We start from the raw sequence: 27,415 nt of genomic DNA on the forward strand, positions 1-27,415 counted from the left end.
CTCTGAAGGGTGCCTCCCTCCTTCCGGAACAGCAGGCACCCTCTGTCTGTTTGCAACTCATTCACTGTCCCTCCATCTCAGAGCCTGTGTGGGACTATGCTCCCTTTTCAAGGACTCAGACCAACAGAAAAGCAGGTGCAACAACTCGTGAGAAGAGGGAACAGGGCTGGTCACTCCAAGTCTAGGCTCTAAAGAACTCTATAAAGGACAGACCCAAAACACCAAACAAGCCTCAAGTTCTGAGTCTGCCCTGCCCCGGAGCTCTAGGAAAGCCTGGGTCTGTTTCACACCAGCTGTGGGCCATCTCTGCCTGCTCCGAAGGCTGAAGGGTTCTTTGTCCTCGCCCCAGAAAGCAGGTTCTCCAGGTGGGCCCCTCCCCATCTCCTCACAGGGACGAAGGTCCAGTTTGGTTTATCCGGTGCACTTCATTTCATTTTCTCCTTAGACTCCACTAAGAGGCCAAAGTCAAACCCACTTGAGAGCGAAGTCACCTGTCCCAGGAAAGCGGTAACACCCGGGACTTAAACGCAGACTACACAAGGGACCCGGGTGTTTGAGTTCCCAATCAAGCCTCCCTGACCCGACACAAGTCCCCACATCTGTAGAAATAGAGAAGTTCCTGGTGGGGCGGGGGCGGTGCAGCCTTCTGCCTCATCCTCACTGGGACCCGAGGCGCCTCCGGGGGAGGCGAGGGAGGCAACACTAGTCCCAGAGAGCAGAGCCAGGGAACTTCAGAGAGCGTTTCGCCCTCGCGGGGAGAGGCAAACACCGACACGTCTGTGTCTTTCTCAACAAGTGCCTTCAAGCCCGGCGGGGGCAGACACCTCAGCGCCCGCGGCCGGCCGGCGAGGTCTCCGCTGTGCGCGGGGGCCGCAGCCTGGCCCCAGCTGCAGCAACTTAAGGCGACCTTTCCCCGGAGCGGCGCCCGCAGCAGCCCCCCGGCGGCCGGAGCAGGGGCGCGGGGCGGGGCGGGGCGAGCGGAGGGGCGGCCCCCCGGGGCGCGGGGGCGACGCGAGGGCGCACGAGGGGCGCAAGGGCTGGCGCGGCCACCGGGCGCCGCGGGGAGCCGCCCACTTCTCCTGCGCAGGGGCGCCCGGACGGCCGGAGCGTGGATGCGGCGGTCGCCGAGCCGGGGCGGACGCGGAGCGGCCCGGGCAGGGGACGCGCGCCGGGAAGGCCGGCTCCGCAGCGGCCGCAGCATGGCTGAGGTAAGCGGTGGCGCGGGCGACGGGCGCGGGGCCCGCCTGACGAGGGCCACCTGCTCGCCGGGCTGTGCGCACCACGGGCGGTCCAAACTGCGGTCCCCACCGCCAGTGCCCGAGTCACAACCAGGTGACCCGTGAGCGGCACCCCGCTTCTCTTACACCCCAGGAACTCTGTTCAAACGCTGTTGGCACACGAACGTTCCTCTGTCTGGTATTTCAAGCCGTGACCTTTGGTCATTCCTGGAGGAAAGGCGAGGAGACGCCCGAGGGGCATGGAGGGGGCGCCGGTCCCCTGAGGGACAAATACTTGCTTTTCTTAAAAAAGAGAAGCGACCAAGGCCAAAGCGCCGCAAATCGTCAGCTTAGACGTGTCTAAAGGGAACACTTGCAGATGAGCCCGGCTGAAGGCGTGAGGAGGGTTAGCCGGCGTTCTGGCTGGCTTGTCGCGCGTGGGACAGTGAGGTGTCCGCGTCCTCCAGAGGCGCGGGGACTTGGAGGAGCACGTCGGGATGCCTGTGGGGAAGCCAGAGCCAAGGTCCAGTCTCTTTGGGGATGGCCTGCCTGCGGGTGGCAGGAAGGGACCCTGGCCAGGCAGTGGTGAGGTTCTTAGTGGCTGGGGGACTGCCAGGCGCAGGGACTGTTCCGCTGGTAGAGGGGTTCCAGCCGGGCGTGCCCCAGAATCCGCTGCGGGGTGCGCGCTGTCCTGGGGCGCTGCTTCCCCCAAGAACCCCCTTAACCCCGTGGCCGCCTGACTTTGGATAAGCTCCTGGGGATTTGTCAGCCAGATGTGACAAGATTGGAGAGGCGAGTGAGGGAGATCTGATATCAATCAGTGCATAGCTCGGAGCCAAACTTTCTCAAAAGCGGTGTAGAAACATGTTCTTCTCGTTTAAGGCATTTCTTTGTGGCTGTGAGGCTGCCACCGGCCCGAGTTTGACAGTTAAATGGAATGCCAACTAGCAGCCTTAATTGTATGAGTGAAGTTGTGTGTGTTGCGGGGAAAGATCAGACACTCCGGGTTCGGTAATGTCCCCTGGTTTTATAGCTAGGCTCACCGCAGACCTCTGAAGATGAGGGCATTTAAATAGGGCCAGACGCCTGGTCGCAGCCAGGCCTCTGCTGTTAACACTTAAGGGGCTTGAAAGAGGCCCCACTGGTGTCCTGGGAATCCCTGTCAGAGACTGTGTGTGTGTGTGTGTGTGTGTCTGTGTGTGTGTGTGCGCGCGCGCGTGTGTGTACATGGAAACACAGAACAGATGTATCAACACTTTTTTAAAAAGTAGATTTTTTTTATTAAAGCAACAAGATTTTGGTGTGACAGTATAAGTGAATGGAAAAAACAAATCTTTTTTTCATGCCCTTTCCTTCCTTGCTTGTTGTCATCACTATGCTATTAGAGTTTTAGAGTATGGGATCTTTTCCGATTTCAAAGAGGTTGAGTTTGCAAATTGGTGTCTCTGTGTTAATACTTATGTTGGGTAGTGAAGCATACAACTTTCTCATTTGCCCCTTACCTAATTCGTTGATGCATATGATTACACCTTTATTGGAATTGTATGCATTAAAGTGAAATTTTGCACATCACGTAAAAACATTTTGAATGTTACTTGTTTGAGCTAGATTTTAGTTTTGCTTTAAAAGAAGATAAAGACAGCAGCCCCTCTTCCTGTGAGAAACTTTGGTAACTATTCTTTTCAGCATACTTTCAGACATTAAAAAGAATATAATGAGTCATTATTTCATTTATTGTCTGGTAAATTAGCCAAGTTTAATTTTACAGAAATTGTTAACTGTCTTCACTCAGTTACTAGGACATGCTCTGTTGTAGTTGAATGATCAGACACTGCGATGAAACCTTCACTTGTTGTATGAGCTCCTAGTACTTTGAGGATTCTGACCGTGTTCAGACAGCTGTATAATTTAATTTGTACGATCATCTCCACCCATGCAGTCTGGTAAGGGTTTCATGGAGCTCTGTCCGGCAGAGAGAAAATGGCTTCTAGCTTGAGTAATCTGCCCATGAGTATCTCCTAGGATATACTCGATGATCTGTGTGTCTGGGTTGTAATTCACATAAGAAATCTTAACCTACATAAAGCCACTACCTTAGAAACACAAGGCGTATGCAGAGGATGATTTGGTTTCTAATCACCTTTCCCCTTGCAGAGGTTAGGCCTGCATTGCAGCCCCATGCCCACATTTTGTACCTCAGATCATCAACTTGGAAAGATGACCCAGTGCTATGGTGAGAAATGCCACCTGGGTTTCCCCGTAAAAAAATCATTGTCTGTTCAGCCTGCCCTGGCCACTTCTAAATGCCAAGAAGTAAGTGTAAATGAGGGAACGTTTTTTAAAGTTTGGTCTGTTAGCAAAATTAAGCTACGGTTCTATATGAGGGGCCAGAAATGTCTTTGAGCTTCTGTACATGACTTTGGGAGCTATTCTGACAGTGGCCATTAAAAGGAGTTGCCCTGAAGGTCTGCAAGGTAAATTACTTGCAGGAGTGGTGTGCTTCACCCCAGGGTGAATTTCCTCTCTGCAGATGTCACTTAGAAAGGAACTAGAAATACCGTAACTACCCAGATTCTCAGAACCGGGACACCTGACTTTGCTGCCTAAGATCAAGGCTTAGGAAGCAGTGCACGCCCTTTGTACTTTCCCTTATTGTATCTCACTACAGATCTTTCATGTGTTTGCTTATTGTTGGTGACTTTTCTGAGACTTGTTAAAGATAACTAGGTGTTTCACAGAGGGAACATCTAGGAAGCTTTGGGATCCTCCTCCTGCTTTAGTTGGTTTCTAGCAGAAAACTCTTTGCTTCTCTCGTCATCCTTTTGAAGTCCTTTCCCCCTCATTTTGGAGTTTCCAAGATGACAATGTGACTGTGGCACCTGCCATTCTCTACATAGACATGTGTGCCCATTTTAGTCAAACAGAAAGCAGCCCTGCTTCTGCAGGGTCCAACCCGGGGCCTCCTCAGACATGCATAGTTACTGATGAAAAAGAAAAAAGAAGCCGTCTCAGTTCCTGTCCACACATGGACCGTTTATTATAAATCAGCCTAACCAATCATAAAACGGCTCTAGCTTAGCAGGGATGACCACTTCTCTCCACTAACGTGAAGGAGGAGACTGGTTAGGAAAATAAAATGTGAAGCCTGGGTTCGACAGAAGGAATTGGTTGCCTCAGGTGAACTCTAATTAGGCTTTTAACTTTTCTTCCCATTCATTATATTAGTTCAGTTGTCCCCTCCTGCAGATTATGTGATCCTTTCGTATACTCAAACATGAAAAAATATTTTTCCTTCTTTCCCAGCTTCTAGAAGCATCATCATAGTTCCGTAGTCTCTGACTGTCGAATTGTTGACGGTTGAGGTTGAGCTGTTGCCTCCAGCTGTAACAATTCATGATACACTGTGTTGGATTTTAAGTTGGGGATTCAGATGGCATAAATGAGATTGAGTTCTTTTCAAAAAGTCAGTTTCTAGTTCTCTTTGAATCCCTAAAACAGTTTTATTTAGATATGTTCACATTTGGCTTTTACATTATTAGTAGTAACAAATTTGTGTCAACTATTTATCTGACTGCCTAAACTAAAATTTTAAAGTGGTTTTTTTGTTTTATTCCCCACTTTCCAAGGCTGATTCTGTGTTACATATAACCTATATCTTTTTAGCTTTCATTATCAAAGGTTTATGAAGATTCTCCTACATATGGGTTATAAGGGGGAAAATATGCCTGTATCATTTATATTTCTATGTATTTTAAAGCTCTTTTAAGAAAGAAATACTCAGTTTGATTTCTAAGATGTTGGTATATTTTCTACTATTTTTACATTTTCAAAACTAATAATTTTAAGAAAAAAGAGTGCAGATGTTAAATTGTTTTGGCATAGGATTTGGGCTTTGATTTACAAACATCAAAAGAACAAGTATTTTCCCCATTATCCTCTTTGAACTAAGCACCAAGAGAACATTACAGAGGTGTCTTGTGCACCTTTTGCTCACAGGTAGATGGAGGCCAGCGTCCGTCCCTTGAAGGGGCTCCAGCTCCCTGAGCCCTCTCTGCAGGCCATCTCTGTGCCCTCCTTGCCTCTGGCTTCTGGATTCATGCCTAACTTGCAGTGAGATGCCACATTCTGTCAGTTCTCCTTCATACCATTTTTGCATTGCAAATACTAACTACTCCTGAGGCTCCCCAGATCCCCTCTCTGAATCGTGATCTCCAATTGTGATGTTGGTAAACAGAGGCTCCCATTGTTCGGAACCCTAATGGTTCCGAAAACACAACAGAGAGACCCTGACTGTCCCTCAAGTCATCCCACCTCTGAGCCACAACCTAAATTGCTTTTCAAGATTGGCTTTCACTGGTCAAACAGACACCTGTGTTTTGTGCCCAGGCTTCTGAACCCAACACAAAGACCCAGGATTTTGCTTTCACACGGAGAAAGACTCCTGTGGCCTCTCTGCACAACATCTGTTGACTCCTGCAAATTGAAATTTTGGAGGGAATAGGTGTTTTGACATAGCTTACTTTTTCACTTTTTATTATAGAAAAATTTAAATTAACAGAATTATAATAGTGTAAGGAAATTTGGTGATATGTGTTTGGAACTTCAACAGTTAACCATCTTCATCTATGTTCCCTGCCCCCTACCACTAGAAACCCCAGGTTAATTTGAAGGAAATCCTAGTTGTCATATAATTTCATTAAAAATATTTTAATATGTAGCAGGGCATTGGTGGTGCACGCCTTTAATCCCAGCACTCGAGAGGCAGAGGTAGATCTCTGTGAGTTCGAGGCCAGCCTGAGCTACAGAGCAAGTTCCAGATTAGCCTCCAAAACAATATAGAGAAACCCTGTCTCAGAAAACAAAAACAAAAAAATATTTTTATATGTAGCTATAAAATACATAAGCAACCACTTTAAAAAAACAAAGCCAATATGCCATAAAACACCTTAAAATAATTTGGAAGTGTGACTCAATGATAGAGCATATTCTTAGCATGTACAGGGACTTAGGTTCAAGCCTCAACACCAAAAAATATTAATAGTTAATTATCATAACTCCTTAATGTCATTAAGTTTCCAGGCAATGTTCAAATTTCCTAGATTGTCTTATAAACTTTATAATACCATTGGTTTGTTCAAATTAGAATCCAAATGTATACACTGTTTGTCTCTGAATTTCTAGGTTTATAGTCTTTTTTTTTTAACTTGCCGTTATTTGTTGAAAATGCCAAGTCAGCCATCTTCAGAATGCTAGTGTGAGTCCTGACAATTAGTTTCTTGTGAAGCCATTTAAATAGCCTTCTGTCACCCACCTTCCTGACTCGGTGTTGGTGAAGAATGTTGATCAGCTACGGGTTTGGATGTTCTGACAAGAGTACCGGATGTGCAGTGGGATGTATTTTCAGGGCCCAATGGGGCTGATCGTTGTCTGTCTTCTTTTTAATTAGGAACAGTGAAATGGGCTCACATTTTAAGAGGAGTTGTCTCATCTATGGTTTGGTTTCCCTGAAACACAGGTTGTACAGGAAGAACAGCTGTTTCACTCTTTCTCTGTTTACTGGTTTTCAAAACAATTTCTTGTTTCCTGGTGTTCTCTAAAGGTGGTCAGTGACTTTTGCATTTGTTTCGAGTATATTTCAAAGCCTTGGGTTTTCAACTTGAATGAAGCAACCTAACTTTTGGATAACCACATTCGCTGCTTTTTTTTAAAGTAACGTATTTCATTTTATTTTTATGTGCATTTGGTGTTTACTGTGAGGTGGTGTCAGGTCCCCTGAAACTGGAGGTGGAGACAGCACCGAGCTGCCATGTGGGTGCTGGGATTTGAACCCAGGTCCTCCAGAAGAGCAGTCAGTCCATCACTACCATTTTTTAACTGTCCTTAGTTGTGTTACTTTTCCCAGAAAAGGTATGTGCCCTTGCCTGTAGTAGAACCTGGTAGTGACTTATATTTGCATCACAGGAGGCTGAAGCTTCTAAAACTAGTAAATACCTTGTTGTTGTTTTGTTAAACTTATCTGTGTAAGGTGATAGATGGGATGATGTGTTAGGACACCAGCACTTGGTTGGTCTGTGTGCCTGTCAGATGGGCTTCTGCTCAGGGCTGCCAGCCAGGTAATCTGCCTCACAGAGGAGAACCTCGCTGCCTCCTTTCCCTTCTCCTCCCAGTTGCCCTAATGGCCCATCTGACAAGTGACAATAGTATTTTCAGAACCCTAGTTGCCTCTCTGTGGGGTTTCAGATATGAGAAAATTAGTGGAGAACTTAGAAAAATGAACAGTTGGTGAAAATGAGGGGAAACTAGGAATACAAAGAAAGAACCAGAGGCTGCTGGCTCCAAAGGGAGGACAGCTACCAGCTTTGGTGGTTTGGTTTTCTAAGCCCGGAGAGCCAGCTCTGCAGCCCCAGAGGGAGAGTGACAGTTCTACTACTGAAGGTGGAGAGGAACCGTAGCCTCCCTCTAGCACAACTGAAGGAGTCCTAGCCACTTTGAAATACGTTCTCAGCAGTGTTTATGTACACTGAAATTTTCCAGGACTCAAACAAACTGAATAGCAGTTATCTATAGTCGTTGTTTAAAAAATAAAAGCTGGAAAAGCTAGTTGTTTTCTGTCCTAAAGCTTAGGTGAACTGTGGTTTGGCAGTTTCAAGTTGAGAACTTAATGATTTTTGCCACTAGGGATCTGGCAGAGCCTTGGAATCCCACCATTAAGACAGGGCCACAGACTCCAAAACTTAGTCTTAGCCATCTCCTCTAGTGAGCCATTTCCTAGGTGGGTTTTTGTTTGCTTTTGGTTTTGTGGCCCTTTCAGTAGTCAGTGGGAAGATCAGTGTGTAAGTGTGCAAACTAGGAAGTGCATTTGGCTACTAGTAAAAAGCACCATTCTTTATTCTCAGCCATCCTTGCTATGTGCTTTCCAGGTTATCTAATGGGCACAGGATGCCCTCTGGACTCTAGGTCATCATGGTTTTGTTCCAAGATGGAGGAAGACAGGAATCGAAGTTCGACCAGTGCCCGTGCATAAGGGGCTTCCCATAATGCTCCACCATCTGTCTGCCATGAGCCAGTGTTCAGTGACGACCGGAAATTAAAATCCCCCCATCTCTTATTTTTAGCACTAGAAGTTGAATCTAAGGCCCCTCACATTGGGCAAGCACTCTACCACTGAGCCGTGTCCCTAGGCCTCTGTTTAGTTTTCAGTTTGAGACAGGACTTCCCTGAGTTATCCCTGCTGGCCTCACACTTGCTTTGAAGCACAGGCAAGCCTTGAGTCTGTAATCCTTTTGCCTCAGTCTCATGTGCAACTGAGATTATAGGCCTGCATCATCAAGCCTAGCTAAAATTCCTTTACCCTGCATATCAGGGGAAAAGGAACACATGGACAGCAAGATGGCTCAGTGGTGGAAGGAGAGAGCGCGAACTCCCACACACCGTGGCATGTGGGCCTGGGCACAATCAAAGGAATAAAACTGGAGGAAACTAGACGGATATCTGTAATCATTGCACGGGGGGAGGGGGGGGGGGGACGGGACTTCCATGTATCCATTCAGTCATTCGCTTCTTCTCTCAGTACAGTAGGGGAATTTACCAAGCATGAGACTTTGTCTCTAGTCAATGGGTGTTGTAACTATCTTCTTCTGAAGTGATGAACTGTGGGAAATCCTTTTAGGAGCACTATCTTTTATCATGTTTTGGTAGTTGTGTCTATGCAAAGTCAGACCACCAGAGCCAGAGGACCTGAAAACTTACTGTGGACGTGGTGGCAAGAAGGGTGTCTGACTGCATGCAGTTCTTATCTGCCTGTCCAGGCTAACCGACCTCGGAGGATGGCAGGAGTCCCTGGCAGCCTATGTTACAGCCGAAGGTGCCACACCTGAGCTCAGGGGGGGTGAGAGGAAAGGAGTGCAGCTGTATAGCCAGAGGTCTCTTTATGACAACAGACCACATTCGTTTTGTATTGTTCCCAGGAGGCTCACTGTTAGAACCAAATCTTAGCCTAGCCCACAAGGCTCTGTACAGAATGGCTTTTGTCACCTCTCTGCCTTATTTCCTGCCATTAACTTCACTCCTTAGCTCTACTGGCCTCCCCTCTCTTCCCCGAGCTCACCAGTGTCTCTTACATCTTATGGCCTTTGCAGTTGCTGAGCTTTCTAAAATACCCCTCCATCCTTCCCATCCCTTGGAATTTAGTTTGTATATCCTCCCCGGGGGCCCTCAACGACGGTCCTATCCAGAGCGCACTTCCTCCTATCTGTACTCTGCGTGCCAGCAGATACATGGTTAGCACAGAGTCCTGCTCAGCTCTCTTAACACTCGCCTTATTCCAACATCCTTACTTAGCTTTTCATTTTCTACCTCTCCTAAACTCTAAGCTCCTTGAAGATAGGGACCTCAGCAGTCCTGTTCTACACTGTACCATTGACATTCTAGATTCTAGACTCTAGAAAGATGTCTCACTCACATTCCAGAGATGGGGCCTCAGCATTGACTATTCCATTGACATTCTAGATTCTAGACTCTAGAAAGATGTCTCACTCACATTCCAGAGATAGTGAATGAGGTTTCTTCCCGTGTGAAATGGTAGCCTCTTGACCTGGCAGATAGTATGATAACGCCCAACTCTAAAGGTTGTAGAGATTAACTGCTTCTGCAGTCGGCACCACATACCAATATTTAAGGCAGACTGTTCACTGAATATTCAGATTTTAGACCACCTGGGTAGCCTGTAAATTATTCAGCTTCTTGGTATATAAAATAGGGATGGTATATAAAACAGGTAGTTGTGAAAAGGAAATGCAGTTAACATGTGGGTGTTGTTTGGTGTGTTATCTCACACAAAATAAATGTCTAATAAAGCTAACTAGCTGTGTGACCTTAATAAATTACAAATCATCCATAAATTTAAGTGTTCTAAGATATTCCTCTCCTCACAGAAAGATAGTATTAAATGAAATTACCTAGTAACCAGAAGCCTCACCATGTCAAAAACTGATCTCAACGCTGGACTTAGCACTGCCCCGTAGAACTTCCCTGTAATGACAGAAATACTTTCTATCATCATTGTCCATTGTCATCCATTGTGATATCTACTGGCCACAAGTGGATTCCTGAGCACTAAAGTACAACTGGTGTAACCAAGCAGCTGAATTTAAATGCTATTCTAGTTAATTAGATCCCAATAGCCACATGCAGCTAGTGTACTAGACAGTGCAAACTAAATACCTTGAGTCAACAAAGTTGCCAGCTAGATACAGTGCAACTTTTGCCTCTGTCAAATCACATGTGACCCTCCAAAGGTCAAATAAACTCTCATACTTACCCTTTTCAAGACTATGAGAAATATATTTACACACACACACACACACACATTCTAGAGATGACAGTAGCTTTGAAAGGTTTTTATTGCTGGGATAAATTCAGATTCCATCACAGGCCTCTACTGTCCAGTGCCAGACATCTGCATCTACCCCACTGTATGCCTAGGATGGGTACTCAGCCCCTCAGCAAAAGGCCTGTGGAAGCATCTACCCATGCTAAAGGTAGAACAGGGGTGTTGGGAGATTAAATAGATCCACCAAGGTATCTAAAATCCAGGCTATACATTTCCACCCCAAGACAGCAAGTGACCAAATGTGTCACAGACCAGTTGTGAATGAGTGAGCAAATGCTAGTTATAAATCAGCAAGCCAGTATTTTGAATGCTAATTTGTAGCAAATCGAAGTTACTAATAACAGTCTGGAAATTGATTAAGATGAGAGCCTAAGAAGTGATAATCATGCCTTGTCAGTTTGGATTGCTGGAAACATCTGCCTTATGTTTCTGGAGAATGGAGCAAGTATTGGGAACTCCAAGGAAAGCATGTGAATTTCAAGTTTTCCTTTTACATGAGGACTTTTGTCTTATAATTAGAATTTTTTGGTTATAATTAGAATTTTTTGGTTTGATTTTGTTTTAGAAGTTTTAATTTATCTTTAGCTAAGGGTGCTATAATTTGACATTGTGGAATTCTGAGAGTGTGGGAAAATCTAGTGGTCTTTACATTAGAAGTTTTATTCAATAGTCTAATTAGGTTCTTCTAGTTTATAAGTAATTCTTCTGACATTTGTTCCCATAGATACTTAACAAGCATTATTAAGGCTTATTCAAATAACTTCACGTGCAACCACATGATTGTTTATTATAAATCAACATTTATATAGATATAACTGTTTAAAGTTATGTCCCCCAAATAGAAGCTGTTCACTTGAACGGTCAGATTCGGTCAATGGTCTCAGTTACACATAAGAGAGGTCTTAGGGGCATTTGGAAATGTCTAGAAGACTTTAGCTGACATATGGCGGCAGGGCAGAGGCCAGGGCTGCTGTCATTGACTAATACCTAGGATAGCCACAAAGATCTGTGCACCTAAAGTGTCAGCAGTACCAAGCTGGAAAATGTGAGTGAGGTGATGAGAGATGGGGAGAATAAGCTCCAGTCTCAGGCTGTGAAGTATTCTGGGAATTGCTCCTTGTGGTTTCATTCTACTGAAGGTGAGAGAGACTCACAGTATTTCCAGGGACTTTGCCTGAGCCTCAGTCTCATGAGCAAAGCCTTTGGGGATTGGAACAAGCAGGCACTCAAGGGCATCTCTTTCTCTTAAAGCAGGTTTAGTCTTCAAAATAAATTAAATGTAAGTTCACTTGTAGATTTCTATAACCACTTTTTCTGAGACAGGTTCTCTCTGTGTAACCTTAGTTAGTCTGGACTCACTAATGTACTCCAGCCTAGCCTCAGATTCATAGAGGCCTGCTTGCTCTTGCTACTGAGTTCTGGAATTAAAGGTGTGTGCCTAGCCATACCTTTTCTAAAAGGCAAATGACATCTCAGTGAATGTAGGTAAAAGAAATGTTCTTCCTTTTAAAATATTTTCTTTTTAAGCAGTGTTTATTAAATCCAGATTGTGAATCACTTCAGCGTTATATAACTTAGAGCTCTGTTAGCATTTAGCCATAAACAAATGATTAGTTTGTTTGTAAGTGGCTGTTCATAGGGTTGCAGCCAAGTTTGAGATGCTGGGCAACATAGCAGATGTGCCCCCAAATTTGTAAATCCTTGTTTCCAGGCTATGCAATGTAAATTAAATCAGCATTTACTTTTATCCTTAATTTTTCCTTTAGGGCTACTAATCTTGAGTAAGGCATAGCTGTATATATGCATAGGTCAATGGGTTTACTGTATTTGCATGTGCACACACAAGCAGAAACTTTTAAAAGGTGAAATAATTTATAATGTTAGAATGTTTTATTAAGTAGAATTGATCTGTAACTGCATAAGGTTCTTTGTATATGACTTTACCAAAATTAAAAACAAAAAGACCCAAACTCTGTTTCCCATTTGGGGCTAGCCTCTGGAGCGGATTAGGTGACGCTGTTGCTGTCTTCAGCACCCCCCCCCCTCCTGTGAGCAGCTGTTCTTTCACCTGAAAACTCCTGGTTGCTGCTCTGCTCAATGTCCCTGCTAGTCAAAGAAACAGTAGGAGGCAGCCACCAATTTCTAAATAACATTTGGTTGTGGTATGTTTCACAAACCACAAATCCTTATATGGTATGAGTTCACTGACTTTTAGTGTATTCATGCACAGAACTGTATGATCATCACCACTATCTAATTTTAGGACATTTTATCAGCTTTAAAAAAAACTTGCTCAAAATCTGAAACTTCTGTGCTTCAAAAAGTGCCACTAAAAAAGAGAAAAGATGGGAGAACACACTTGAAATAATATATCTGGTAACAGACTTGAGCCTGGAAATGAAGAACTCATAGAACACAATACCAAAAAGACAACCCAATTTAAAAAGTCAGAGGATCTCACAGATAGATGTTCAAAGATACACAATAGGTGTTCAAAGATACACACACAATCAGTAAACAGAAAGGATGCTAAACCATCAGTAATCAGGGAAACACGAATAAAACCACAAATGAGATCTCACTCACATCCACAAGAATCAGGGGGATGGCTATTAAAAAAAAATCAGATGAGGTGACATGGGCCTGTAATCCCAGCATTTAGCAGATGGAGCAGGAATTCAAGGTCATCCTTGGCTATTTAGTAGATTTGAGACCAGTCTGGGCTGCATAAGACCCTGTCTTGAAACAATAACAAAATAATACCAAGTGTTGGTAAATCCCTCATATGTTACTATGGGAATGTAGAACAATCCAACTGCTTCTGAAAATAACTTGACAGTTCCTCAGCAAGTTAAGCAGAGTTACTACCTATCTTGATGAGATTGTGCTTAATTCTACAAAATAAAGCAAGTCATACTTTAAAAAAATTTCCTTATAAAAGTTTATACTACAATGTTGTCTGTTAAATGTGAAATACCAGTTGTTTTTAAAGTATGGATACCTTAATTGAAATATAGTTTTTTGCTTTAAAGATACAGGTAACTCTGAGCTGTTGGGAAAATGTTGCTAATAGACAACAGGATTGTCACAAATTTTTAGTTTGTGAAAGGGGCAGTATTTGCAAGCTCAATAAATGAACACACAACAGAGCAGGGTAGCCACTTCCCACACCCAGTCTTCTCATCCCTACTCCATTCCCCATGGTCACTAATCCACTTTCTGCCTCTAGGAATTGGCCTCCTCCCTAACTTTTCATATAAGTAGGACATATGACTGCGTGACTATCTGTGCCTGACTTCTTCACCCGATTGTAGCAGATACTCATTCTCCGTCCCTTTGTGAGAACACAAATACTCCATTGTATAGTTAGACCACATCTTGCTTATCCATCTGTTGGTGGTTATTTTTGGTGTTTCCTCTTTCACTGTTGTGGATAATGCTATAAACAATCATGTAGATGATTTTGGGATAGACATGTTTTTTTTTAAACCTCTTGGCTATATACCAAGGAGTAGAATTTCTTGGTCATGCTCTATGTTTGACTTTAAAGGAAGGTGCCAGACTGTTCCAAAGTAGCTGTGCCTTTTCCAGTACCACGAGCAGCTGGATTCTTTGTTTTTATTACTTTTATTTTGTTTTGTTTGGCTGTTTGGTTGGTTTATTTTGTTTATTTTTTAAGTTTTTAATGATTTATTTATTTTTCTTTTATGTGTATTGGTGTTTAGCCTTCATGTCTGTGTGAGGGTCAGATCCCCTGGAACTGGAAATTCAGACAGTTGTGAGCTGCCATGTGGGTGCTGGGAATTGAACCCTGGTCTTCAGGAAGAGCTACCACTGCTCTTAACCACAGAGTCATCTCTCCAGCCCCTGGTTTATTTTGTTTATAAGGATGCTGGTTGCACACTCCTTGGAGTGAATTTCCCAAATCCTTGGCCAAATTCTCCCTTCTTTGTCCTCTATGCTGTGCCTAATAGTCCCTTGACTGGCAGACTTTATTATTCCTTCTCTGAACATACATTCTCCCCAGTTTCAAAGCTCTCTTGAACTATACAAATTTCACCCAGAAGCATACATTATCGCCCCCTCCAAAAACAAGAAAGAAAAAAAGGAAAACAACTACCACCGCCACTAACAAAAACCCATCTGAGTTGGAACCTCATTGCCTGAGCTCCTTTAAGGGGTTTTGCTGAGAAACGCTGACAGGATGAGTTGGTAGAGTGCTTGCCCTACAAGCATGAGCACTGAGTTCAGAGCTGCTGCACCCTGCAAAAGCGGGTGGGGTGGGATGGAGACAGAAGAATCTCTAGAGCTCACTGCTCAGCCAGTCTTAATGAATTGGTGAGCTTCCAGTTTGCTGTGAGACCCTGACTCAAGTAACAAGGCAGAGATTAACTGAGAAAGACACCTGGACCTGGCTACCCATGCACACATGTTTGGACCCACACATGCATGCATACACAAATACACAATACAACACCACATGTACAAATGCACACACACAAAAAACTTTGCATTTGTGTCTCGTTGATCTTAATACTAAGACTTTGTTGGACACGCGCATCTCTATTTTCTATTTCCACTGTACTTTTGCACACTGCACATGTACTTGCACACACACATACACATACAAGACATGCTCCATAGCGTACAGCTGAGGCATCAGTGCAGGGCTTGCCCAACCTAAATCTGTCTCTTGACAGTCACATAGTATAATCAGCCATTGCATGTTCTCAAATCTATTTAATATTTTCAGCCTCTACCATATCTTAAGGGTCTCTGAGGGTAACGGATTCCACACATGGGTTGCTTCAGATTATTCTTTCATTTGTTCTAAACCTCTCTTGATACATTGTCCATAATAGCTGCTTAGAAATTTGGTGAAAATCAACTTTGTATTTTTCTGTGACCTTCATAACAACAAGGTTTCAAACCATAATCTTTTCTGAGAAGTCCTTATATGTTCTCCCTATTATCATATGCAAATTATCTATGTTTATGTTCATGGTCTCCCAATGCTGGGCTTACTGCTCCTCTTTCCCAAGGTACAATATGCACCTTTGGTCTGACACAAGGCACACATTGCTGAGTGAATCTTATGAATGAGGGAATTTTGTTTAATAAATGCGACATATTCTGCACATAGCTCTTACATTGTGTGCATACATGTATTCTCTCTTGTAGGCTATCAGCTGTACTCTGAACTGCAGTTGCCAAAGTTTCAAACCCGGGAAGATAAACCACCGACAGTGCGAACAGTGCAGGCACGGATGGGTGGCTCATGGTAACTTGATTTCTCCTCTCTCATCCTGTAGTGGCCTTTCTAATAACTTAAATTTATAAAGGAACTGATTTCATGCCAAAGGGGGCAGCTGACTCCTAAGCTAAATAGTAAGTTTCTAGTGTGTTCCAGGTAACAGGCTATACAAGTTATCAGTTCACATTTTAACTCTTATTCTATCTTACTTACTCCACTCTAAATATGTCAAAACTAATACTTCAGTGCTGTTATGCGGCAGTGATAAATAACATGGGAATAATTAGCTCCTAATGTTTTTTTTATTGAAATACATTCCTGATACAAGTATAGCCCTTATTCATGACTTAGATGAAGTTCATTGCGGGGCACCCTGCTTCTGCACTTGCTGACTGTGACAGTCAGGGGCCACTTGCAACTGCCGAATGCTAGGAGTGTGGCAAGGGCTCCTGGAGGTGGCTTTCCTAACTTTCCTTAACTTTGATTACGTGTAAATAGCCCCCAGCAGCTGGTGACTCTTGTGCTGAGCAGACTGGATTAGGTGACTTCATTTCTAAAGCCCCCTTCCGCACAGCAGGTCAGGGCCTGAACCCAGATAGTTGATCCCACGCCATCTTCACCTCCACCCTCTGACTCCTAAGTATTCTTCTCTTGGCTCTGCTCTTGCTGCTTTCGTGCCCCCCTCTTCCTCACCCATTCCTGTTTGTGAAGATTTTTTCCTTCTCAGGAATGTCACAAGAAAGAGAGAAAAATCCTGAATCTGTTGTTTTTATTTAAGAAGTTTCTGTGAAGAACACAAATCCCAATAAGCTGTTAAGGAGATTGGTCCTTTATGAGTTCTTGTTTATTTATTTTTTCCTGTTGGAGCAGACAGACAACTAAGAGTAGCCCCCGATGACTTTCTGTGCAATGTTTCTCCTAAAATTAGAGCTTCTCCAAATGTCTCACACTTGATTTTCAGCTCTGAGTAAGCTGAGGATTCCCCCAGTATATCCAACAAGTCAAGTGGAAATTGTCCAATCCAATGTGGTGTTCGATATTAGCAGCCTCATGCTCTATGGAACCCAGGCCATCCCTGTACGCCTGAAAATCCTGCTGGACCGGCTCTTTAGTGTGCTGAAGCAAGATGAGGTTCTGCAGATCCTCCATGCCTTGGACTGGACCCTTCAGGATTATATCCGTGGATATGTGTTACAGGTACAGTGACCTTGCCTGTTTCTCTAGAGTGCCCATGTAACTGGTGTAACCCAGTGCCCATCACTCATTGGTAGCTGTCCTTCCCTTTGAACTTTTTCCTAATGACTTAAGCCCCCAATTCATATTCTATGAGGATAGCTGTCCTTTCCTCAAGATCTCTGTGAAACTCCAGGCTGTGGGAGTATGTTTCACTAAGTTTGCTCCCACAGAAAACCATTTGGTTCATTTTGGGATCTGCCTCCATTACATATATCATGTCCAGACTACCCTTGGACTCAAGATGTTCTGTGTGTCAGGTTTTACTGAGAGCTGGAGGAGAGAGAAGGATCTTACACGCCAGCGCTACATAGCCAGCAGCTCACACGCTGAGGCTCCTTTGCTGTCCGGGAAAGGCTCTCCCACTCTGCTGCTGGGTGTCCTTCCTCAGCCCACGTGTGACATGGTTGCAGCCGTATCCTAACCCATTCTCTCTCCCCCTCTCCCGCCTCCACAGCTTCTTCCTCCACTTCCTCTTCTCAGCACAACACCTCCAGAATTCTCTTTTAGCTTCTTCCCATAGTTTCTTCTTTAATGTTCTGGCCTTCTAGCCCTCGTCTCCTTTCAGAGTAATTTAGCCTCTTTTCCTAGGTCATACCATGGGTATAAGGCTCATGTTCCACCTTCAGAGGCAATCAAAGTGTTTTATGAGCAAATAACATGTTTTCTGAAATACTAGAGCATTGTTTCTTGCCACTACACTAGGACTATCAATAGACCTTGGTTAAAATCATTTTTTTCAGTGAAATGGGAGATACATGTATTTTTAAGTCTAATATTAAAAATAGCCTTAGGTAGAGTGTATCATTAAAATAAATACTGCTGATATACCTGTTTATTAATGGACATGCTCTCCTAGTACTTTCATGATGAATAGACATATCCCTGTTTTCCCTTTTTCATTCTTTCTTTTATTTTTAGATAGGGTCTTGTTGCATAGCCCTAGTTGGCCTAGAATTCTTTGTGTAGACCAGACTGGCCTTGAACTGAGAGATCCACCTGCCTCTGCCTCTTGAGTACTGGGATTAGACGTGTGCAGCACCTCACCCATTTACCCTTGTTTTCTAAATTGAAACTCCAGAGGCTCTAAGTGCTTTATGCTCTCACTGAAAGTTATTCCACAGTAATGAGCAGACCCAGAAATGAGCACGTTCCTTCTCAGTTCTACAGCTTGTAACCTTTCCCTGGAATCCTGTGTGCACACCTCTGGTGCAGGGCCCTCCACTGCCTGGAAATGGCCATACGTAGAGTAGCATTATGGTCTTACATTACGACATAGATCAATATTTAATGATCTTAATAATCTTGCTTTCTAGTGTTAGGATTAAAAATATGGAATCAATTACCTTGAACCTCTGGTGCATGAAATATTTATGATGTAACATTCCTCCTCATCTTCAAAACTCTCACGTGCACTGTGAAAAATCTCAGTAGGCCATCAGATACATGTTCTGTGATAAAATATTTATTGTAGTTTTGGGAAAAGTCAGGCCTTGCTAGAGTTTGAAAGGTCTCCAACACTCCAGCATAATTACAGCTCTGCTTTATGAACATGGGCAGCAGATCAATACGTGCTCATTTGGTTTTGACGGTAGGTGTTTAGGAGATTATTAAGTTTGCAGCAAGTGAATACTTGATCTACACCCAGACTTCACTGTCCCATATGTAGCCTTTCCATGAAGATACTTCCATTGTTCAGATGATACATATCTTTATTTTAGTGAGGAAAATCAATGTGCCTCAGATATGACAAAAATCATGTATGACAACAGACTGGTTTGAAATAAGATGGAAAATAATTTCCAAATTTCCCTTTATTTCACACTTCTAGGCTAATGGTAGGGCCACTGTTTACACTTGTGCAGCTTATGTATGAGTAGTTTCTGGCCCAGGAGAGTGAGGTGGGCAGGGATTGAGCTCTGCAAGTCCTGTGTTGAGCCGCAGGAAATGTTTTTCTGGCAGGCACCAAACTGCAGTCTGGTGGCGGCTCCTTCAGATGGCAGCTCCGTGGGGAGCAGAAGGAGAAGCAGTGAGTGGACATTCTTTTACATTCTGGTTTGTATTTAGGATGCCTCGGGGAAGGTGCTGGATCACTGGAGCATCATGACCAGCGAGGAAGAAGTGGCCACCCTGCAGCAGTTCCTTCGGTTTGGAGAGACCAAGTCCATAGTTGAGCTGATGGCAATTCAAGAGAAAGAAGAGCAGTCTATCATCATACCCCCCTCCACAGCCAATGTAGACATCAGGGCTTTCATAGAGAGCTGCAGCCATAGGAGCACTGGCCTCCCCGCTCCAGTGGACAAAGGGAGCCCCAGCAGCATGCACCCCTTCGAGAACCTTATAAGCAACATGACTTTCATGTTGCCTTTCCAGTTCTTCAACCCTCTGCCCCCTGCTCTGATAGGGTCACTGCCTGAGCAGTACATGCTGGAGCAGGGTCAGGACCAAAGCCAGGACCCCAGACAGGAGCTTCACGGGCCCTTCTCTGACAGCAGCTTCTTAACATCCACACCATTTCAGGTTGAAAAAGAACAGTGTCTAAAGTGTCCAGATGTTGTCACCCCAAAAGAAGACAGTGCACACTTAAGTGACTCCAGCTCCTACAGCATTGCTACTAAGCTTGAAAGGACACAGCTGTCCCCTGAGGCCAAAGTCAAGCCTGAGAGGAACAGCATTAGTGCTAAGAAGGGCCGGGTGTTCTGCACTGCGTGTGAGAAGACATTCTACGACAAAGGCACCCTGAAGATCCACTACAATGCCGTCCACCTGAAGATCAAGCATAAGTGCACTATTGAAGGGTGTAACATGGTGTTCAGCTCCCTGAGGAGCAGGAACCGACACAGCGCCAACCCCAACCCTCGCCTGCACATGCCAATGAACAGAAACAACCGGGACAAAGATCTCAGGAACAGCCTGAACCTGGCGAGCTCTGAGACATACAAGCGCCCGAGTTTCACAGCGATGTCTCCAGACTGTGGGCCCCTCCCAAGCTACACCGGTTCAGTGGAGGACTCCAAAGGTCAGCCAGCTTTCTCGAGCGTTGGGCAGAACGGCGTGCTTTTCCCTAACCTACGGACTGTCCAGCCGGTCCTTCCTTTCTACCGCAGTCCGGCTACTCCCGCAGAGCTGGCAAACACACCCGGTGTGCTGCCTTCTCTCCCTCTGTTGTCCTCCTCAATCCCAGAGCAGCTGGTCCCCACAGACATGCCATTCGATGCTCTTCCCAAGAAGAAATCCCGCAAGTCCAGCATGCCTATCAAAATAGAGAAGGAGGCTGTGGAGATTGCTGACGAGAAGAGGCACAGCCTCAGCTCAGATGATGACATGCCCCTGCAGGTAGTCAGTGAAGATGAGCCAGGGGACAGCAGTCCTCAGTCAGACCAAGTACCCGAGGAGCAGCATACACAGTTGAGCCCGGAGAAGCCTTTCCCACAAGGAGAAAGACCCTGCCATCTTGAATCTGTGATTGAGTCTCATGGAGCTATCAGAGCCCTTGAGCAAACCACGCACACACAGACGGAGGACGAGCAGAAGTTAGCCTTGACATCAGTAATGCCGAGAGAGGTGGAGGAGGGTGACCATGAGCGCCATTTCACACCTGGACTGGGTGCCCAGATCCCTTTTCCTGACTACATGGATTTGCAGCAGCGCCTACTGGCTGGGGGACTCTTCAGTGCTTTGTCCAACAGGGGGATGACTTTTCCTTTTCTGGAGGAGTCCAAAGAACTGGAACACCTGGGTGACCATGCACTAGTGAGGCAAAAGGAGGAAAATCGCTTTCAGTGTGACATCTGCAAGAAGACCTTTAAAAACGCCTGCGGGATGAAGACACATCATAAGAACACACATGCCAAAGAGACACACACGTGCACAGTGGAAGGGTGCGGTGCTGCCTTCCCATCCCGTAGGAGCAGAGACAGGTAAGGTGTCTCTCTTTTAAGACAGCAGTTCAAATCTTAGCAAACATCAGAGTGGCCTGAAATGTCAGAAAAACAGACTTCGGGGCCCTAACCCTAGAATTCGCTGTTGTAGGCCAGGGGTGAAACCTAGAAGGTGGGTGTGGGAAATTCATGAATTTTCAGTCACAAAACTCTGAAAGCATTTAGCCACAAAACTTGACCTGGAAAGACATGGTGATTTTTTTTTGGTAGATTCCTACTGTTACCTTCTTGAAGGGTTTATGTAGGTCTGGTATTACTGAATTACTAGTGACTGTATTCGTATTAATTTATTAATAGATACTGTGATAGATTTCAGCACATAATATCATCCTACCTTTGTAAAGGCTGAGAGATCCCAAATTGAGAAACACATCTACCCCCAAGGGTGTGGGACAAGGAATGGTGAGCTGGTTCTCACGTTGGAGGATTGTGTAAAGGGTATGGAGGAAGGACTTTTTAAAGTGTCACATAATTATGCTCTCAGAACTAGCCTGATCTTCATCTCAATAAATGAAGAAGTCCATCGCATGAAACCTAGTCTCTGGCTTCCAGTCATCCAGCAGCGTGTGCAGAAAAAGTAACTTTGATTAGAGGCTTTTAAAGATGTTAACCTATCAGAGAGTAAAGGTGTCTGGCAGCTCCTTTCAGGGGCTCCTATATACATTTGAAAGTTGCTGGGTTTTCATAATACACACACACTTGTCTCACAGGGCTTGTCTCCCTGGAGTACATCACTGTGCTCTTGTGTGTGTGCACTTGGGACACTAATCATGGTGTGGGTCACTCTCCTCCCAGCACAGCCAAAGTGATCTAAGAAGTTTAATGAAAAGGTCGGTTGTCTGATGAAATGCAATGTGATAAATGGCTCAGAGGGTGTGAAAACTTACATTTGTTCAAACAAGCTTGGCTTGAAGCAGGTTAGCACCACCACTAACTTAGTCCAAATTGTAATGCCTAATTTGTTAAGAGGGTGAAAATGTAAAGACTCCCACACACATTCCTGGCTAGGGCTCATAAGAACACTCTCATTGTCTTTAATAAAGAGAAGGAAGCACAGGAGATATTAGTTAAAATTCCTGCCTTCTGTTGCTAGGATGTTTAAACCAAACCACTAGGGTACTCCTAATTAATGAACCAGTCCTTCTCCTTCATCCTCCAAGAAGAGGAGGGTTTGCTTATGAATAAGCTGTTGTTATAAAAAGAGGTAGTCATATCAGTTAGGTTATCTTTGCCGTTTATGAGACCGGTGCATTCTACAGGATCTACTAAACTATAACACATACTAGATTGACAGGTTTTTCATATGATGCTTAATTTCCATACAGCCAATGTTTTATTTTTTGTTTTTGTTTGTTTTTCCAGACAGGGTTTCTTTGTATTGCTTTGGAGCCTGTCCTGAAACTTGCTCGGTAGACCAGGCTGGTCTCGAACTTACAGAGATCGTCCTGCCTCTGCCTCCCGAATACTGGGATTAAAGGCGTGCGCCACCAATGCCCAGCTGCCAATGTTTTCTTATGTTATGAACTATATGTATATAAAGTCTCCACTATAATAGGATTCCATCTTGTATTCTAAATGTTTTAACACTTTATTTCACATTTTATTCCAATGGTCTAGATATTTGAACATTTATCTAAAAAAGAAACTACAGTTTTAAAAACATCATTTTAAGTAGGACTTTGAGGACACGACCAGGTCCAGGCTCATCACTTCAGCTAAGTCAAAGTTGAGAACTGCATTATGTTGTTTGTTAAAGCAACTATCCTACCCTCTTTGAGCCACAGATCCTGAGAGCAGCAGCTCCTGGGATTAAAGAGAATGACAGATAGAAAAGACAGACAGACAGACAGAGAATCTTAAATGTTTATTTAATCAGCAAGTCTTCTGTGTTAGGTACCAGGAAACACAATCCTTGCTCACAAAAGTTGTCAGTCTAGTAGAGAAGACAGACAGTGAAAAGGAATTACAGATGGCCATAAAGATTGCTGCAGTGAAATGCAGGCTATAATGACACATACTAGGATGTTCCGCTAGACTCCTTGATCTTTTAACAAAGGCCACCTGGATGAAGGGGTATGACCAAGCCAGCAAGTATTAGATGTATTAGTCGTGTAACATTTTTTTTTGTAACTCAGCTAAGGACCTGCAAGTGCTTTTCTCTGTTAAGGTTGTAGCACTCATGTTTACTGTATTAGGAAGTAAAACTGGAAGAAAAAAAAAGACTTACCTCTTTAAAACAACAATACACACATTAAATGTTAGTATTACACATTAATGGGAAGTGACTTCTATTTTTCCAAAATAAATATAGTGAGAGAAATAGCTTTATTTTTACAAACCTCTAATACTTGGTTTAGCAGCAAATGGCTAGCTTCTCACATCTGCTTCTGCATTCAGTCTGTTGCAGTATCACATTATATATGTTCTGGAAGCGCCCCTGAATTAATAATGCTGGTTATGAACTCTTGCTTTGGGAGCTGCTGGAAGGATGTTGGAGACTAGGCTTGTTCTCTTTGAGAGCCACTTATCTCAACTAAATACAAGCAAGAGGGAGGGGCTGCAGTGGGAGTTGGAAGGCAATGGGAAGATGAGGCAGGGGGCACAGATTCACATAACAGTCCTTGGAGAAGAAAGCCTAGTCCAGAGAGTCTTTGTATTCATAGTATTTCCTGGTCATAGGAGGCTGCACCTTAGGAATGCCTAACCCTCTGAGGCCCGAGGAAGGAAGATACCACTGTTAGTGTGCACTGGGTAGCCAGGAGCTGGATATGAGACCCAGAGGCTTACATTGTAGTAGTGCCTTCAGGTTCCAGGTTGCAGTATGTGTCTGATTTTTTTCAACCGCTTGAATGCAGCAGAATTAATATGTCCATCTGCTGTCTGGTTTTCTGCCGACACAAGCCAGCCGTTTCAGTGCGGAACATTAACATAATCACAGGGCAGACCTGTAGCTGAGAAGAGCTGCTTGCAAAGTGGGTGATCTCGGAGTATAATTCTAATGTCCACAAAACACGTATAAAGGGGTAAAAGAAACTACATAACAAAATCTACACATTTTATGAAATACAATTAAGACTTCCTTATACACATACCTTGAGAGATTTAGGATAGAAAATATAATTCTTAACTTGTTCAGAGAGTGTTTTCTTGACTTTGGCATAATTCTGACCTAAATTGGTGGAGACACTTTTCTTGTTTGGGATCATTCTCCTGCCACCTGTAAGATTGTAACCTTTGGTGTAAGGGATTTTTTTCTTGTCAGAAGTTACCAGGGGATCCCTAAGCAAGAGCAACATTGATTTTACAAGTTGCATCCATGATAACATGGGGGTAAATGGCATGTGTCATAATAGATGCTCATCATCTGCCTGTTAGGAGTAAATCATTGGGTGCAAGATTGGTGGTGTGCTCACACTGCTGCATTTGCAAAACTCCTGTCTGGTTCATCGTGAAACACAGCAGATAGGACCTACGCTACACTACACTAGACACACACACACACACACACACACACACACACACACACACACACACACACACACACACACGCTGGAGTGAAACATGAACTCCTGCTCAGGACCAGCACTATCCAATAGAAAGATGATGTGAAGCCACGATAGGAATCTTTAATGGTCTACTAATCATATCAAAAGGGCAAAAGGAACCAGGGAACGTAAGGTTTAAAAACATGTTTAATTGAATTCAGTATACCCCCAATACTATCTTTTCTACATATGATAGTGGCGGTGTGTCAAGTGTGAATGCCATATTAAATGGTGTGGTTTGAAGATGGTAGTCTTTCATCATTTCATTGAAATAAAGTATTCTGCTTAGTTTCTTTTCATCTGTGACTGATGCTTTCCTGGGCTCCTCTGAATCTAGTGTCCCCATTAAATTGGCCTGATTGAAATCGTCTCGACCTCCTCTTTGGATGAGATGAAGGAAGTTACATGTTAATCAGGTGGTGGAAATTAAGTTCCAGACTGTTGGCTTTCCTGGGGAATGCTGGCTTCTGATGAGTAGCCACAGTGGAGGTCTAGTGTCTGCTGACCACATAGCACAGCTCACAGGAGGCTAACCCTGACTGTCGCCCTCACCACCCACAAGTTCTTCCTAGCATCTGCTGAGTGTTTTCTTCTCAGAATAATAACCCTGTCTTTTCACTCTTGTAGACACAGCTCAAACCTAAGCCTCCACCAAAAAGTATTGAATGAAGAAGCTCTGGAGACTAGTGAGGACCATTTCCGTGCCACTTACCTTCTGCAAGATGTGGCCAAGGAGGCCTATCAGGAAGTGGCTTTCACACCACAAGCGTCGCAGACATCTGTCATCTTCAAGGGAACAAGTGGCATGGGCGGTCTGGTTTACCCAATATCTCAAGTTCACAGTGCCAGTCTGGAGAGTTACAACTCCGGTCCCCCTAGCGAGGGCACCATCCTGGATTTGAGCACTACCTCAAGTATGAAGTCAGAGAGCAGCAGTCACTCCTCCTGGGACTCTGATGGGGTGAGCGAGGAAGGCACTACCCTTCTGGAGGACAGCGATGGCAACTGTGAAGGGCAGAGTCTTGTCTCTGGGGAAGATGAGTACCCCATCTGTGTTCTGATGGAGAAGGCCGACCAGAGCCTTGCTAGTCTGCCCTCTGGGCTGCCCATAACCTGTCATCTCTGCCAAAAGATATACAGTAACAAAGGGACTTTCAGAGCCCATTACAAAACGGTGCACCTCCGCCAGCTCCATAAGTGCAAAGTGCCAGGCTGCAACACAATGTTTTCATCTGTTCGCAGTAGAAACAGACACAGTCAGAATCCCAACCTGCACAAGAGCCTGGCCTCATCTCCAAACCACCTCCAGTAACAAGCCAACGAGTCTGATAGGTGTTTGCCATGACTTCAGGAATAAAATAATCCAAAGAATAAGGTAGTTGGACTGTTGAGTACCCTTTCTCATAAGCCAGGCAAATGTGACTTTACTGTACAGTCTTCTACAGCCAGAAAAGCACAAGGCAAGCCTGTGAGAAGTTGACATTGGGGTAGCCCTTCCTGTTGTTATTTTTCTTAGCCCATGAGGTTTTCCACTGACACAAGGAAAACACAGAAAGGCAGTTTCCCCCAGATTTGTTTACATGTTCCCTAGGAGACCTCCTGGTCTACAGACCAACTGAAGGGAGTGGGGATCAGGAACTAGGCACAGCTTCACATAAGGCCTGCAGTATTTATCAGGGAAGAAGTCTCCTTGAATACAGCACTGTCACCGTGGGCATGACAACCAGTTCCAAAGATGTCATTTTCAGCCCCTCCCCCCTTTTTGGATTAATCCAGAACTCAGACAAGAGTTTAGGGAAATGACATTCAGAAACCATCCCTCCATTGGGAGTCGATTCTTCCCTCACAATCTTGGATGTGATGCCAGGGAGTTCTCCGAGGAAGCTGGTTGGCTCCTAATACATCAGTTCTCCTTGATCTGTAACGTGCATTTAAGAAGCTAGAGGGAAAATATTTTGTGCACTTAAGAATAGTGAACTTCAGTTTAATTTAAAGTTATTTTGGTAATATTTAACTTGTGTTTATAGTACGTAACTATTTGGTATGAGTGCAGACATGTCCGTGTCACCTCTGAATCTGTTTGGAATCGGAACAAGTGACAGGTTACACTTGAGAAGCACAGCCTGTCTTCGGGTGGTGGACTGCAGACAGTTGGCCGCTGGGGAATGAGTGTGAGTGTCATTCCGATTAACGCACTTGGATGTGTCCACCAAGCTGTTTAGAGAGCATGGCTCTGATGGCTGTTGTTTTTCCAGTGCCAATGGATCCCTCACTCTCTGCCCACTGGTAAATGTATGAGGTTAGGATGAATTTTGAAATGCATTTGGTAGAAAGAAAAGTAGGGACCTTACTGCCATGTTCTGTGTCTTAATATTTAACTTATTCCAAGATCTATTCCACACTGTTAAACATGTTTGCCACTATAGAAAGGATGTGTAATCAGCCCTGTGAAATAAGAACCATCTCTTGGAATTCAGCGTTTACAATATTCTAAAGGGCTACACAGCTTTAAAAGAAGTGGGTTTTGTATTCAGAGTTGAAGTTAACTGTTTGACTCATGTTGACTTAATTTAAAAATCCTTAAAGGAAATTGATGGTTATAAGAGATATTATCCCCCTGGCTTAAAGATAGAAAAGCCAAAATCTTGTTAGTAATTATTTCAACTTTAAAAAAAATTACTTAAAAGTTGTCTCTGCTTAAGGAGAGATGCATCTTTCAGGTTTTTTTGTTACTGAGATGTTTAACACTCTAGTTTCCCCAAAATGGAAAAATTTGTATGCAGTGTTTTCTATGATTTAATAAAAATATATGGCATACCTTTTGTTTAGGCAAA

At 44.1% G+C, this 27,415-nt stretch overlaps 1 protein-coding gene across 1 annotated transcript; it reads left to right on the forward strand.

The window, feature by feature from the left end:
* Window positions 1-1,102: 1,102 nt before the first annotated feature.
* On the forward strand, window positions 1,103-27,415 carry Bnc1 (basonuclin 1). Its single transcript, XM_005077843.4, has 5 exons — window positions 1,103-1,208; window positions 15,790-15,889; window positions 16,824-17,059; window positions 19,163-21,015; window positions 25,209-27,415. Exons 1-5 carry the CDS (start codon window positions 1,113-1,115, stop codon window positions 25,891-25,893), a joined length of 2,970 nt encoding a protein of 989 aa, XP_005077900.2. The 5' UTR covers window positions 1,103-1,112; the 3' UTR covers window positions 25,894-27,415.

The sequence above is a fragment of the Mesocricetus auratus genome, unplaced genomic scaffold, assembly GCF_017639785.1.
Source record: "Mesocricetus auratus isolate SY011 unplaced genomic scaffold, BCM_Maur_2.0 Super-Scaffold_4256, whole genome shotgun sequence".
Taxonomy (NCBI): domain Eukaryota; kingdom Metazoa; phylum Chordata; class Mammalia; order Rodentia; family Cricetidae; genus Mesocricetus; species Mesocricetus auratus.

Coding starts and splice junctions, on each gene's coding strand:
- Bnc1 (XM_005077843.4), top strand. CDS start 1,113: ATGCGGCGGTCGCCGAGCCGGGGCGGACGCGGAGCGGCCCGGGCAGGG. Junction 15,890..16,823: donor GCACGGATGGGTGGCTCATG/GTAACTTGATTT, acceptor CTTGATTTTCAG/CTCTGAGTAAGCTGAGGATT. Junction 17,060..19,162: donor TCCGTGGATATGTGTTACAG/GTACAGTGACCT, acceptor GTTTGTATTTAG/GATGCCTCGGGGAAGGTGCT.